At 54.5% G+C, this 15148-nt stretch overlaps 1 protein-coding gene across 5 annotated transcripts in view; it reads right to left on the bottom strand.

The window, feature by feature from the left end:
- Positions 1-447: 447 nt before the first annotated feature.
- Positions 448-15148, bottom strand: part of EHBP1 (EH domain binding protein 1) — an 85338-nt gene continuing 70637 nt past the window's right edge. For all 5 annotated transcript variants that reach the window (XM_061559536.1, XM_061559537.1, XM_061559538.1 and 2 more), the window contains 4 exons: positions 8616-8715; positions 6679-6752; positions 5325-5439; positions 448-3705 (listed from right to left, as the gene is read on the bottom strand). In XM_061559536.1, coding sequence (XP_061415520.1) covers positions 3615-3705; positions 5325-5439; positions 6679-6752; positions 8616-8715 — 380 coding nt within the window. In that variant the 3' untranslated portion in view covers positions 448-3614. The remainder of the gene's footprint in view (positions 3706-5324; positions 5440-6678; positions 6753-8615; positions 8716-15148) is intronic.

Below are 15148 nucleotides of genomic sequence, written 5' to 3'. Positions count from 1 at the left end.
GGGTAGGAGGGTGGGGACCGAGGGACTCCCAAGGCCTCGACCACGACAAAACGAGTCGATGTAACGGCCTCAATGGACTCATCGTCCCACGTATCGCACCTCCAATGAGCGCGCTTGGCTATGTACTGTGCGAAAGAAGTTACGTATACGTACATCATAGTTTGTATTATTAATCAATGGGTATGAATGGCAAGACGGGTGGATGCTGGCAGGTTGATGGGTGGTAAGGAGAGCCGACGTGAGGACCCGACATGGGCGCAGGCTGGCCGATGCACAGAATGCCAAACATCATCTCACAATGTGGCCTTGTTCCCCCCTTTCGCCTGTTCTCACCACGCACCCGCACAGAACGCAAAGCTTCCATGTGTATAGCGGTAAACGGTGCGCGGCACAATTTGAAAACACGGACGCACAAATAAAAAACGCGACACCTTTCAAATGGTCTTCTTTTTTTTTTATAAAAACACACGAACATTGCTGGCGGACACAACACACGCGCAAGTCTTACTCACCGCCCCCCCCCCTCCAATCGATTCGACCGCGCGTTTAATACGCCACGTTCATTGCCATTACTATCACTGACTACTAATTAAAATTCATTAATACAGTATTGCACTGTGGCAGCCTCGCTCGCGTTTACCCATCGGCGTTCCGGGGCCACTCCGGCCAGCACAACGCACGCCACTCAACTCCCCCAGCCGAGTACCAGCATGGCGGCCACGACGCTCCACGGAAACTCCGGGGCAGTCGCCGCCAGCAACCGTCTTCGCTGGAAAATGTTGCCGCGACGTTTCCGATCGTTCAGCCTTTTTGGTTGCCCAGATCCTTAACAATTCTTTTCGCTGCTCCCTTTTGTGGCAGATGGGATTGGCAACGTCCAATCGGATCGCACGTAAAGGTCACCTGGCTACCCAACGTTTCAAACTCGCTTTTTTGGCAAACAGCGCTCCGGCGACCATCGCCGGAGGTCTGTTTGCGAGGATCGCCTGAACGTTTCCCCGGTCCGTAGCTACGCTCGGTGTGCAGGCGCTGGTCGCAAGTCTCCCGTCCGCGTTCTACCATCGATTCAACAACAACTCTGTAGCTGTCGACCAGGCGTTCGCGAGGCGAAGATGCGAGGGCGGGGGTCAGAAGGGGTCAGTCCTTGGTGCAACAAAATATCTGGAGTTAAGTTCACACCGATTTAGTTGGGAAACAAAGGGAAGATATCACGCATTCAGGTGTTTCATGAAACTGCCTACAAATCCGTGGGGAGTTCATGGTGAAGTTAGCCATCATCTTGCATTGCAGATATGGTGGCTCCGATCGGCGACAATCAGGTTGAGAATTACCTCAACCCGATTGCCACCCATCGCGTCGCGATGACTCGACAGAAGCGTTTGTGGTGGCAGAGTGCTGCCGAGTGGCATTCCGCCCGATTGCCAAATGTCGCTCGAAATGGATTGCGCGTGAAGCCTTTACACAGCGTCTCGGCAAGTCGCAGCAACCGGGCCGATCTCCTGGCAGAAATGGCACCATCACATTGCAGAAACTCCCCGTTATCTGTGCCGCCCTTGAGCCGTTGCGTACTCGAGTTGCAGGTTCTGACCGCGGAGATGCAGGTAACAACAAAAATGCTGTGGCCAATCAGAGATGTTTTTGGGGGCTGGCTCCAGGTGGCAATGGGCACGTCTGTAAGCTGTGTAGGACCGGGGCTGGCGGGGGGGGGGGGCTGGGATAGGATTAGAACGACTGATAGGGTGCGGCACTTTTTTACAGCGGCGGTATTTCGCGCTTCAGAGCTCTCGCTCAAGAATCCATGTCGCCCGCGTGTCACCCTCGACACACGCGCGCACACACACACGCCGACCGTCCGTCCCAACACCCGCGCAAACAACGCCCACCCAAAAGTTAAAACACTCGCACCATTCACGGCTGCTCTTTAATTTAGATTCGTTTGCTCGCTCTTGTTTATTTATTGTATTTGTGGATCGGCTATAGTCCCCGACACCATCATATCGGTGCCGCCTCTTGTGCCTCGATTCAGAAGGCCGCCGCCTTCCCTCTCCGCGCGGGCCGACGAATTGGCGAACGCTCCACCGACGCCGGCTGCCACACAGTTTTGAAAGTTCACGCCTGCCGTTTGTCCGTTAGGCTCGCAGAGCGGTGACGTTTGGGAGAAGAGGCGACGACACTGAGATGTGAAACCAGAGATGGAGACCCCGCAAAATCCGTCGCACTTTAGCGCAGCGTTCACGACTTACGGAAAGGATAGTCTATGTTCACAAAACACAGCTCCAAAAACCCAACGAGTCCAGCGTTTAGCCAAACCTCACCAAGCCCTAGCTCTAAACCCTAATCCACACACAGGCCTATCCGTAATGCAAATCTAATCCTTCTCCAAACACCGGGTCTAGTACTCTTCCCTAACCCCAGTGCTTACCATATCACCTGCCAATCTAGACCTAACCCTTACAAAGCCTACTCTGTTAATCAAGGCCCAGCAAGTCTAGCCCGTGTCATAATGAGCCTAGCCCTTGTGGTAGTTCTAACATCTTGCCTTACTCCCCCTAGCCTGAGCAAGCCTGCCTCTCGCCCTAACAAGCCCGAAGCTTCACAAGCCCGGCCTTTATTCAGCTCCTCGCTCACGCATTGTGAGGGTTTCCCATTAGGCAAACCAAAAGTGAACCCTATTTTGTTTTGCGGCAAAACTGCACGGGGATCGCCAAGTTTCATGACAGCTCCCTTACGGTGGCACGGGGCTCTCCCCAAAGGCTTTGCATGGTTCCGTGTGTGTCTGTGTGTCTGTGTGTCCGTCCGTCCGACCATCACTCCACCTGCCGGCTCGGCGAGCGGCGTCACGACGGACGTCGCTTCTCTGCAACAGCGGCGACAGCGCGGGGCCGGCACGCCGCCGCCTCGTGCGCGCGACGCTCTCGCGATAAAACGTCGTCCCCAAACGTAGACGCTCAGAAAAAATTCCTCGCGCAGGTGTGGGGAGGAACAAGAACAAAAATGAGCGCAATTAAAAAATCAACAGCAAGGAGCTGGTGGGGAAAGACCCGTTGGAGGATGAGGGGGGGGGCGCTAGGATTACGGAAACGACACGCAAGCGCTCTAGAGTCCAATGAGCGAAAGCACACGGCACCACCTCGCATGCGCAGCGGAAGTCAGACGGAGACTGGCGGTTCAGCTCTTTCTTACTCCCTCAGCCGCCATAGGCGGGCGCGGAGGTTAGAGCCACCGCACTGCTCCATTAAGGGCCTAGAGTGGATCGCTGGCTGCACAGACCCCGGGGCTAAGCCCGACCCGACACGGGGGTCTCGGACGCACGGCCGAAGAGCACGGCGGCGGCGGTGCGGCCTTCGCTGTGATCCGGAAGCAGTCCCCCCACCGTGCCCCGCAGCCGGAAGCGGAGACGCCCCCTCCCCCGGAGTCACCCCCATCGTCACGGGCACCGCCAAGCTCCGCGGCGTCGCTTCTCGCGCTCCGCCGCATCCCGGGAAGAGCAGGAGACGCGAGTTTATGAGTGGGAGCCGCGACCGGCCGGCGTCGTGCGACGCGCAGAGCGGCTCGACGGCCCAGAGGCGGGGAAGCGGGAGAGGGAGAGGCGCGTGACGCGTCTCCTCCGGGCGCTACTGGATGCTGCACTTGTCGTCCTTCTTGACGATCTTGCCCACGTTCTGCTCCAGCGTCCTCTCCACGTGCTCGTCCTCCTCCTCAGCCCTGACGGAGCGGGGAGGGAGACGCGTCAGGTGACCCCGTGGGTGGGACGCACCGCAACCGACGCGCTTTTGCTTGCATTTTTTTGGGAATGCGAAAGGCGGTTCCTAAATTTCAGTTCCTGCACCCCAGCGAGTCACGGCTATTGAGGGGGGGATTTCCAATTCACACAAAGCATAATGCGAGCAGCGGTTGATTGGTAGATGCGGAAAAATACGGACGACCAATCGGCAGGACGAGCGACGCCGCTGGCGCACAGGGGAGGGAGGGAGGGGGGCTGTGGTTTGACGGCCGCTTGCACAGAACGACACAAAATCCACGCCTCTCAAACGTAAACATCACAAAGGAGGCCTTTGAGCCGTACGGGGCGTGCGTGATAAGAGATTGTAATCCGCAACGCGAGCCACAGGTAGCCGCTCGTGTACATCAAGATGCAGGCGGACAGCAAACGTGCGCGAGCTCGGACGACGCCGGTCCCGTGCGAGAGAAATTCCCACGCTCGCCTGCATCGCTGCGGACCCCGTAACTATTCGCGCGTCCTACACGACTGTACCACTTGCCCCGAATCGTATCACGACGACTCATCTTTCTACGCCGCCGAGATTCGATCGCCGTATGAAGCCGCACCGCTTCGTGGTGCGTCGTGGCGTGCGTAACATCGAGAGCGTAAACTAATGCATGATATCTTATAGCTTCTGTCAATGCACTGCTGGATGAAGGCCTCCCCATACCGTGCCACTTGTGGGGTTGTGGTCAATGCTGGCTGGTGGTGTGGTGAAGGGGCACTGGACCGGTTCAATTACCAATTGCGGTCGCTGTGGCGAGCAATAAAACTCGGGCAGCTGGGATCACAGCACGGTGCGGCTTCACCAACAACAACCGCCATTCGCCACTAAGTGGCGGTGTCATCACCACGGCGCTCGTGCCAGGCTATGTGCACTTTAAGGCCACGTGAAGTGTCGAACGCCCGCTGGCGGGAGGTCACGGGACAGACCCAGGTGCCATGGGTTGACTCATTGATACGAACACGATAGTTAGAATCTAATTCAACGATTGGTCATGGGAGTAGCTCCGTGTTGTACAACTTGTAACACACTCTCAAGACAGGCCTGTGCCGCAGTGTTTAGCGGGAACAATGAACTCGGGTTCTTGGCACCTGGGTTATACTCCTTACTACGAGACAAAACATCGATGGCCATTGACAACACCACCCCTTCACAAAAGTGCCGTGTACGAGTGTGTGTGTATACGTGTATGCGTGTGCTCGGGGAGTGGTGGCACAATCGGTAAGTGCACTGCCCTATTCTACTGGATGTGTGAAAATGAGTTTTGTAACTAAATTTATCCAAGATAAATAAAGATTCTGATTCTATCAGCGGTCAGTGACATCAGATATAGTTCATGGCCTCCCTTAGGTTGACTCGGCCTTATGACACAATCACCTTGTGCAATGCGTAACAATCAGCATTGGGGAGACAAGTGGCTGGGCGTGGTGCTAGCCACACAGAGATACTTTGCAATGCCGGTTCATCCTTGCTGGGTCCTCGCTAACAGCACTTGCCCCAACAGTCTATGCAGGCTACGCGGGGGGGGGGGGGGGGTATCTTTGTCTTTGCTCTCACTGCTTTTCCTGAGCGTCCAGGTCCTGCACGAGCGCGTCGCGCTTGTTCACCAGCGTCACCAGCTCGTCCAGCAGCAGCTGCTCACGCCGCTTCTGAGCCTCCGTCTTCTGCCAGTCTGTGACGCACACACACACGAGTACATGTCAAAGCCAAAGGTGTCTCCCCCCCCATTCAAACAAGCAGAGGGTCAGAATTCAACCTCCGATAGCGATTCTCAACCAACCAGTGGCGAGAATTCCATATTCCCATGACGGGGCCCTGACGAACGGGCTGTACGGTATCAGCGGCATGGATACAGTACCTTGTGCGTAGCCCCTCTCTCTCCAGCTGAGATGACATCCCATAGACTCCAGAATGAAAACACCCCCCCCACCCCCCCAAATGTTGCTCACAGCTCCGTGCACCGAGCTGCCAAGCGCCGAGGCCCTGGGTTCAAATCCAGGCGCCAGACACCTCCGATGAAAGCTGGCTCTCGGGCGGAGAGAGAATTGTTGGTCTCAGCCTCGGCCACCGTGATTGCGCAAAAAACACCGCCACGTTAAAAATCGGGTTGTTCACCGAACGTGGATACATCTCAGCTCCGAGAGCTGCCCGCCCCCCACCCCCCTTGTATGCAGAGCGGGGGGTGGGACACACACAGCCACCCCCTCCCGGCGCTCGGCTCCACGAGGAAACCTCCACCCCTCCCCCGCAACACCGCCTACTCCCCCCTCCCCCTGGCTGGGAGCTGTCAATCACCCCCCCCCCCCCCCATCGTCTCCGCCCATTCAATTACTTCTAGCAAATGCCCCTTTCCTCGCGGGACGGGAGATAACAGCACTCGCCGCTCGATAATAGATGTTTATCCGCTCTGCCGAGTCCCAACTGTTTCAATGTCTAATTAAAATGGAACGCGACGATCCCATCGCAACCCCCCCCCCTCTCCACTTCGTTTGCCCCTAATTCTCTGTAATGAAGGTCTGTCGTGATGCAGAGCCATACGCCGCTGCGAGCCCCTGCGCCAACGCGTATCGATAAAACGTGCCTAACTAGGCGAGAGGCCGTGTGGCAGACGAGGAGGAGGGTCGTACGCACGCCACTAAGTCGCAGCTCCAGAGGCGCTCGATGCAGCGTGCGTGCGTTAGTGCCGTGTGTCTGTGCGTCAAATGACAAGTCATGTAACAAAATGTACTGCGGTATGTGCCACGTCGCGCATAGGCCGTGCGTGTTCTGGTCACGTCTGTTGTATACCTGTGCCGTGCATCTACATGGCTACGTCAAGCATCAGGTGTCTGCGTGTCCGCGCGTCGATGCGTTGCGTCTGCACGCCTTGCGTACACAAAATGTTGTTTCAGTGTTGCGACAGCGCGCGCACCTTCGATGGCCATCATGGCACGCAGCTCGCGGTTGAGCAGCTCGTAGCGTCGCTCCAGGTCGTGCTCCTTCTCCCTGTGAGTGGCGGTAACAACAACAACGATGACGCCCGCGCCAGAACCGACGGGAGCAAAGAGCGTCAGCGAGTGCCTATTGGGACCAGCACGGCACGTGAACCGGTCAGAATCAGCATCTTATTTTTATACTGGAGAAATCCGATGAGCTATCAAGCTCTTTTCAACATATGTTCAGGAGGGGCAGGTCAGAAGTGTGGCCAGCACCACTCACCCGGCTGCCTTCACCTCCCAAGCGTTTGCATCGTTGCATCGCTCACTCATTCTAACAGAAGTGAACCTGTGAGATGGTCAGGCCAAGAGTTTGGATACAAATTCTAGATTGGCGATGTCACAGATCATCGCGAGTGTGAACAATCCTGGCCGACTCATGACTCACGATCGGAAAGTAACAAGCCAAAACATTGGAGAGAGGGCCGTCTCAGCCCATCGTCCCCCTTGCCATCAGAAAAATCAGAACCAATCTTCGACGAATTGCCCTATCACTCGCTTGAGCAGGAAGATCAGTGTTTTCGACAACAGAAAACAGATCATGCAAGCAACTTAACGAGTCACAAAAGTGCCGACGAGATCCACCTGGAATATACAGTGTTCATAATAAATGATGTATACGTGGCAACTATTAGCGGTGAAACTTAGCCCTACAATGAAATTATATCCGTTTTGTGGGATTTTTTTTATCTGTGCAGGGAATCTGCGGCGGCCCTGCGGAGGAAACCCACGTGGAACAGGGGGCAAAACCCGACGAAGTTCACGCAGAAGAGCGCCCGAGTCGGGAATTGAAGCTGGGAAGACCTTTTACTGCGAGGCACAAGCGGTGCCACCGTGCCGTCACCCTGCCGCGGGCCGTAGCGCAGGGCACCGCCGGCGAGGAATGCGCGGCACGTGAAGGGCTCGCTCCTCCGCGCTCTCGACTGTAATCGGGGCCGGAGGGGAGGGGAGGAGGCAGCGGCGCTTTGTCCTGCACTGAGCCCACGACGTGCCGATCCGAGTTTGGCCCCAGGGTCACAGAGGAGGAAGCCACCATCTCAAGAGAATTGGCGATAATAAACGGATGAATGTGGCCTTGGCAGCACACGGTTGAATTTTATCCGAGAGGACCAGCAGGTCGTATTTTTACGGCTAACACACACTGCGGTATTTATCAGGGCGGCCGCCAAATTCGAACCGCGAACCTCTGCAACAAGCGGCGAGTGCTCTACAGTCACCGCCCGAATAAAAACGTGACGTATAATCACGTAACGTCTAAAATACCGACGTCGGAAATTAAACAGCGGCTAATGGACAAGGGAAGAAGTGAAACAATGGGGGAGTTGGGTTGAACAGGAACGGCGAAGTCGTGCTGGAGAAGAGACTGCGCCGTGAGGTCAGGCCGAGCTGACGGCTCTCAGAGTGCGAGCTCCGGAGGAGGAGGAGGGGAAATAAAAACAAACTATCCACCCAACCTGCCGATGATTGGCACTAATTAGCAACAGTGAGAGCATTCAAAACATAAATGTATGTAAAATAATACAGCAGCACCTAGGAAAAAAAACACCAACGTTTTTTAAAGGCTGCGAAACAGCCAGGTCAAAATGTCTCTCTGCTCAAATGTGCGCAGAGTAGCACTCATCACTGGCCCGGAGCCAGAGGTGAAAATTCCACATTCCGATGATGGAATCAGTATATTCACGGCATGAATGTTATTGAAATCAAGTACAGGCCAAATTGCTCCCTCCTCCCTTCCGCCTCTTCCTCCTCCGCCGCCTCCTCTTCTCCAATGCCTCCGGCCGCCCATGTCTCCTTCGAGCGCTGGGTGAGGTGTGTGTGCGCGCGTGTGCCTACGTGCACGCACGCACGCAGGCGCACGCCGCTCGCGACTCACAGGATGCTGAGCTGGTTCTGACGGCGGATGAGCGCATTCTTCTTGTTTACGAGCGTGAACCACTCCTGCATGAGCATCTCCTCCTCCTCCTTGCTGCGACCTGCACGGCACGGCGGCGTCACAATTGTCACACATCGCGCGCCGTCGCGTACGCCAGATCAACGGGACAACGGCGCCGCGACCATACGGACTGGCACGATGGCACGAGATGCACGTCAGAGCGTAAACCAGTTTACCAAAGAAAACCACGAAATTATAGAATGCCGCAAACACACACGGCAAAATGACCCAACGTGTGCATCCGTCATGTAAATCATCTTAGCGACACAATAGCCAGCTCGACGACGCAACACACATCACCACAAAGAACACGACGCAAACATGGGAGGGTACAAAACTGCACGACAACACAAGACACACGCACGGTCCCAAACATAAATGAAGATGTAACCACATGCAACTACCAAACCTGTGCCTCGATACGAAGGCACATCATCATCATCATCTCCAAACCGCTACTCGACGAGCCCCGTCGTCCAACGAAGCCGTGCGCCGACGACAAACGCCGGCATGCACGTAGCTCGGCGCTGCGTCGGCACGCTCGGGCACTTGGCATTTCATTTACGGCCAAGCGACCCATTCTGGTTCCGCAAACCGGACGTCAGGCGACTACTCTGCCATCAAATTTTGATTTAAAGCTTTCGTGACTGCAGGGATTCATATTCTTGGTTCTTTCGGTAAAGTCACGCAGAAGGGAAATAATAAAATAATAAAAATCAAACAATACAATTCCCACGACGTTTCGACTGCAACACAAGCAATATCATCAGGTGTGAAAACCACAGCAAGAAAATGATTTTCTTTATTTCCCTTCTATGTGACTTTACCGAAAGAACCAAGAATACTCTGCCATCAGTTCGTCGCACTATTCGACGCCTGAAAGAGAGGCTTGGTGATTGCAAGGACCGCACTCTTATTTATTTACTTGCATCGGACGTAGACTGCAGAAATTATAAAAACACCCAGTCTCCCAGGAACACCCCTGTCGCTACCGCTTGTGACACGGGCGTAACGCGAACGTGGTTACACACGCGGTTCACGTGAAAGTTACCAAATGGCGCGCATTCGTAATTGCCGCACTTTTTTTTTTCCTGGCAAAATTGGCACGATGGCCGCCACGGCGCCACTTCTGTGACTCGCCCGCGAGCGCGAGCGGTCGACCCGACGGTGGGGGTTGGGGTTGCGGTGGGTGAGATTGCGCAAGAGAGAGCACGGGAGGCGGAGGAGGCATGGTCTCGTCTTCGCGCGGCACACCGGTTCACGGCACCGCGCGGAGAGGACAGCGTTGGGCTCGTGCGCCCCCATGGCGAACGACGTGCCACCCTCCCCCCCCCACGTTTTCGCTCACACTGTAATCCGCGGATCCAGCCAACCGAGGAAAAAAAAAAACCAAACGAGTAAAAAAATATGTGTACTAGAAACGGGCTACATTTAGAATTCTTCAAAGCGGTTGTTATTCCAAATCCCTTCGCACAAACACGGCGGAGGAGAACAGCTCCTTGTCAGTCGAACAGTCCCTCGTCAAACCAGTTAGGACAGCACAGAGCTATCAAAACACGGCTCCTGACAAGCAGCGTCTATCGTCGCCGCCACCACCGAGCAGAGCTCAAATTAAACAGCGACATCCGCTCGCAGAACCGATGAATGTGGGGAGCCGGCCACAGAAGCCATCGACACAACAGTGGCGGTCACAATCAGAATCTTTATTTACCCTGGAGAAACCCGATGAGCTATGAAGCTCTTTTTCACACATGTCCACAGTAGGGACATGTCAAAAAGTGACAACAAAAAGCAAGTATAGGAAAGGTAAGCAAATCACTATAAAGAAATACAAATAAAGTATATATGGTGAGATGATGGAAATGGTCCCATCTTGCCTAGAAAGAAAAATTAAATAAAAAAGGCATAAATCAAAGAGTAAAAAATAACTGCCGCCGCCTCCTCCACCCCACCCCCCCTCCCCTCAAGGTGGAGAGAAAAAAAATTCAAAGCGAGAAAGGGCCGGCAAGAATTGGCGGCGCTGCGGGCAGAGCGGCCGCGGAGTGTTTTTAACTTTTTAACCGCTGCACGCAGAAAAGGGGAAGTCGCTTTTGTTAAAACACGGGCGGCTCTAAATCCCCCCCTCGGCCTTTGTGCGGGCCGCCTTGACGGGCACAAATGGAAAGCCGGGGCGGCTTTAGCTGAGCCCCTCTCGAGAGGAGGCCGCTTCAAAGGATGCAGCCCCGAGCCAAGCTAAACTGTTTTCATGCCGGAGACGCCAACCACCACCACCGCCGCTCCCACCGCCGCTCCCAGGGCCGCTCCGGCCCGGCTCGGTGCGACGTGTGCCGGAATCCGGGGCCCTCGCTCGGGGTCCAAGCCTCTGGCGCTCGCGTCGTACGGGACGGGCGACGCGACGACCATCGCCTCGTGCACCTTGCGCGGCGTTGGTGCCCGTGGTGCCAGTGTGCCTGCGCGAATCGCGCCGCCAAAGCGATTACTGACCCTCTCCGAAACTCGAGATGTCTTTAATCGGTTACAAAATTACGAATTCGCATCGCATCGATGGTTTACGCCGATATTGGTTAAGAATTTTGAATTCTTCCAGATGTATTTGGAAATTCCCCGAAGCTTGCAGGGCCAGGCTATGGGCACGAGTAAGGATGCATTTCAGCACAAATCGCACACCACAGCAATGCGACCGGGGTGTGTACATGAGCCATGGTCACAATCCACTGCTGGAAGAAGGCCTCCACCAAAGCTGCTGCCATATATTACAATCCTGCGATGTAGTAATTTACCTAGCACCTGCACACAAGCTGATTTCAAGCTCCATCTCCTCGGTGGACGTTCCATTCATGGCTGCCACTCCACTCCGTAAGTAATCTTGACCAACATCCATCATTCCAGTAGCTGAGATGATGTCATTAACCTGCGTGCTCTCTTAGCCACATGCTCCTCCTCCTGTATCTCAATCGCAATTCCAAGAATGAATTTCTCAGGGGCGTTACAGAACTTTTAAGAAAGCTATTTTACAAAAGTGAAAAAATATTAAGTAAATAAATGATGGAAATGTATGGGAATACTACGGTGATAATTAAATATATATATATGATGGCATAAACTTGATTTGAAGCTTTCGTGACTGCAGGAATTACTCTTTGGTTCTTTCAGTAAAGTCACGTAGAAGGAAAATTAATGAAACAATAGAATACGCAACACAAGAACGTAATGAACCAAGTAAGGTGCTGATTGTTGTGTTAGCCGACTCTGTGTATTGCATTGTATTTCTAAGTTCACTAGGTTTGTTCTCTCCCCGATGACGATTGCTTGTGTTGCAATCGAAACGTCGTATTCTATTATTTAATTTATTTTCTTTCTGTGTGACTTTACCGAAAGAACTAAAGAGTATAATGGGCATACTAGCCCCTAGCCATAGCAATGTGGAGTTCAAACGGCGAGTTCAGGTCTGCCAACAAAGATGACCACTCACCGACACATGCAAGCTCAACCACGTGTGTGACCATTATTGAAGACCAATGTTATTGTTAAATTATAAATATATAGTATAATGGTCTATATATATAGTCCACTTGGCTTTATAGAATCCACACGCCTATGTAGATTCTACAAAGTACTCTATATATAGACAAACAGACTCGATATATAGACAAGCGTACGCATCCGCCGCACATCTCTGCGACGAGACCGCCCCCCCCCCCTCTCCGGGACGCTGTCCACCCTCTCCCTCGGGGGCTCTCAACCTCGGGCAGTCTCCCACCCCGGCACCCCCCCCCCCGGCACCCTCTACCCCCGGCACCACCCCCCCGGCACCCACCACCCCCACAGTCGCCGGCAATGCAGCAACTCGACGCGTAGCGACTCGCTCGGCGTGTAATGAGCCACCCACCCCCCCACGGCGATTCGATCAATTTCCACGATTCGGGGGTCGCGATTCAACTCCAGCATTGATTGTTGTTCGTCTCTATTATTGCACCGCTTCGTTGTACCTCTCCTCTCGTTCCGTCTCGCTCCGTCCACTTGTTTGACAACTGCGTAAGACGCGCAATCGCCGTCAACCGATCGATCCTCGGGCGCGCAATTCGACGCCCGTATTTGCGAGCGGCGGAATCGATTTTTAAACGACGACTCGACGTCACGCGCCCATTGGGCACGCACATCCGTGGTGCCCCAACGTACGCAGCACCGGCGGCAACGACGAGAGCCGAGGGGGCATCTCACGGCGTCGCGGCAAGCACGTCCGTGCCGCTGGTCGGCGGCGCCCCCGTGTCATCGCTTGTCGTAGCTACGGTGGAGCCGATATTACTTGTTTATTCGTCTGCGTGTCGGCGTTCGTTGTGGTGCAGAGGTTGCCAGGCGCTGCAGATATTGTCAGCGACTTGGGTCCGAGCACAGGAATTACTTCCCTGTGATACTAGATCGTTGGCGCCACGGGTGGTGCTAACATCAGCCCCTAGACTATTAATTCTACTTTGCAAGGGAAACCTGGGATAAAGTCAATTCACTTGACCACTCCTGCTCAGGCCACTTCACAGCAAGGTAGGGTTCACTCTCTCTCTCCCCTCGAGAGAAGCTGCTGCTGTTAATGCACCCAACCGAGTCCTAGAACACACACGGCAGCTGCGATAAAGTTGTTGTTGTTGTTCTTGACTTAAAGCTTTCATGACTGCCGGAATTCATATTCTTTGGGTCTTTCGGTAAAATCACGTTGATAGGTTCATCTAGCTACGCGACCATCTACGCGACTTTACCGACAGACCCAAAGAATATGTTGTTATTGTTGTCTTTACATTCGGCCATGACGAGCAAGGGTGCCCCCACGGGCCTTCCCGTGCGCCCCCGTCCCCCCCCCGTGGGCCCCCCCGCGTGCCTCCACGGGCCCTGCGCACGAGGGGTCGTGTTTGCGAGTGGCGTCACGTGGGTTATCACCCACCCGCGCCGCCACCACCACCATCACCGCCGCCGCTGTGAGTTCTGTGCAAACAGCTCGCAAAGCCGCATGAGAACCGGCCGATGGCGCGGTGGGGGGGGGGGGGAGAAGAAGAGGGGGGGGGGGAAAGAAGAGGGGGGGGGGTGCGGGTGAACACGCACACACACGCACGCACACAAACATACGCGCAGGCCAACTGTAAAATACCAGCGATCAAAGCGTTGTCGCAAACAGGGCAGCGCCACCTCTGCGGCGTGCGGCACGATGCACGGAGGCTCCGGGAGTCCAGCGTGGGCACACGTAGAGCGCCCAAAACCCCCTCGCTGGAAACCCCGGCAACTCTCTGACAACAACGACGACGACAACAACAACCAAACGTGCTTGCGCCGAGCTTGAATAATCATACCACATTTTGGAGATAAGGACTTTTTTTGCTTGCGTAGTTAAAAAACGTGTTGGTTTTTTTTCCCTTTAAAGGGATAACTCTAAAAAAGACAAGACAAAGAAAGAAACTGAAGCCGCGGAACAAGGGAGCAGAATCAAAGAGAGAGATTCCAGTGCACTGACTCAAGTTGCCGACGATACAACTTTCAAGCGCGGACTCCAGGAATCACATGACTGCCGTGCATGCTTCACAGCCGCTTTCTGCCGCAATTATTCCCCTGCCTGCTCATTAAGCGAACAAACCTTAATCCAATTTGCTCAACGGATTTTTTTTTCCTTTTTAAAACTTTTTTTTTAATTCCTGCCCCTTTACCCCCCCCCCCCTACCCCCACCACTGCTTCTGCTACGCGCCCAGCGAGTTCGCTAGTTAAAGCGTTTTTGTTGCTTTGTGGGCTCGGGTCCCCACGTTTGAAGGGGCCGTCTCGAGCACGGAGGCCCTCGGCGAGCCCCGCCGGCGCTCGCCGATGAAAGGAACGAGTGGCGGACGCCGGGACCTCGGTCCGGACCTCGCTGCGGCCACAGATTAGCCAAAGGTTTTTTGTTTTTTTTGCAAAACGCTCACCACGGCGAGACCGTGGCCGGCGGGCGCTAACCTTCGCGCCCGCGACAACGCCTGCTCCTGGCGGCACCGGCGGCGGGCAGCCAAGCCCCCCCTCCCATCCCCGAGTGAGTGGCCGCTCATTGCGCGCAAACGCCGCCGCTTTCCTTAATTGGGGAGGAGGAGACAGCAAAGGGCAACGGGACTCCGCGACACGCTTTGCCGTGCGCCACCGCTGAGATTGTTTTTTTTTATTTCTTTCGCTGCCGAGAAGGGAAAGGGGACGGGCGGCTCAACCGTGTGCGCGTCGTGACAAACGGAACAAGAACAACGTACGACAAACTAGAGAAATAGAAACCGCTGTAAAATCCAGTATTTGCAAGAAAATTCCAAGTTAACAAAGGGATGTTAATGCTGAACGAAAGATAGCAACTGTGCAATGTACACATTGTGTGCCGCTATGTGGGAGCAATCGAATGACGGCCTATTTAACAGGCTTCGATTAAAGCCATGCACGAATAGATAAAAGTCATGCATTTTATCCGATGTGATGTTTGAAC

Source organism: Lethenteron reissneri, chromosome 25 (genome assembly GCF_015708825.2).
Source record: "Lethenteron reissneri isolate LAM-NWPU_2019-01 chromosome 25, ASM1570882v1, whole genome shotgun sequence".
NCBI classification, from domain to species: Eukaryota; Metazoa; Chordata; class Hyperoartia; order Petromyzontiformes; family Petromyzontidae; genus Lethenteron; species Lethenteron reissneri.
This window is presented reverse-complemented; position numbering and strand designations above follow the sequence as displayed.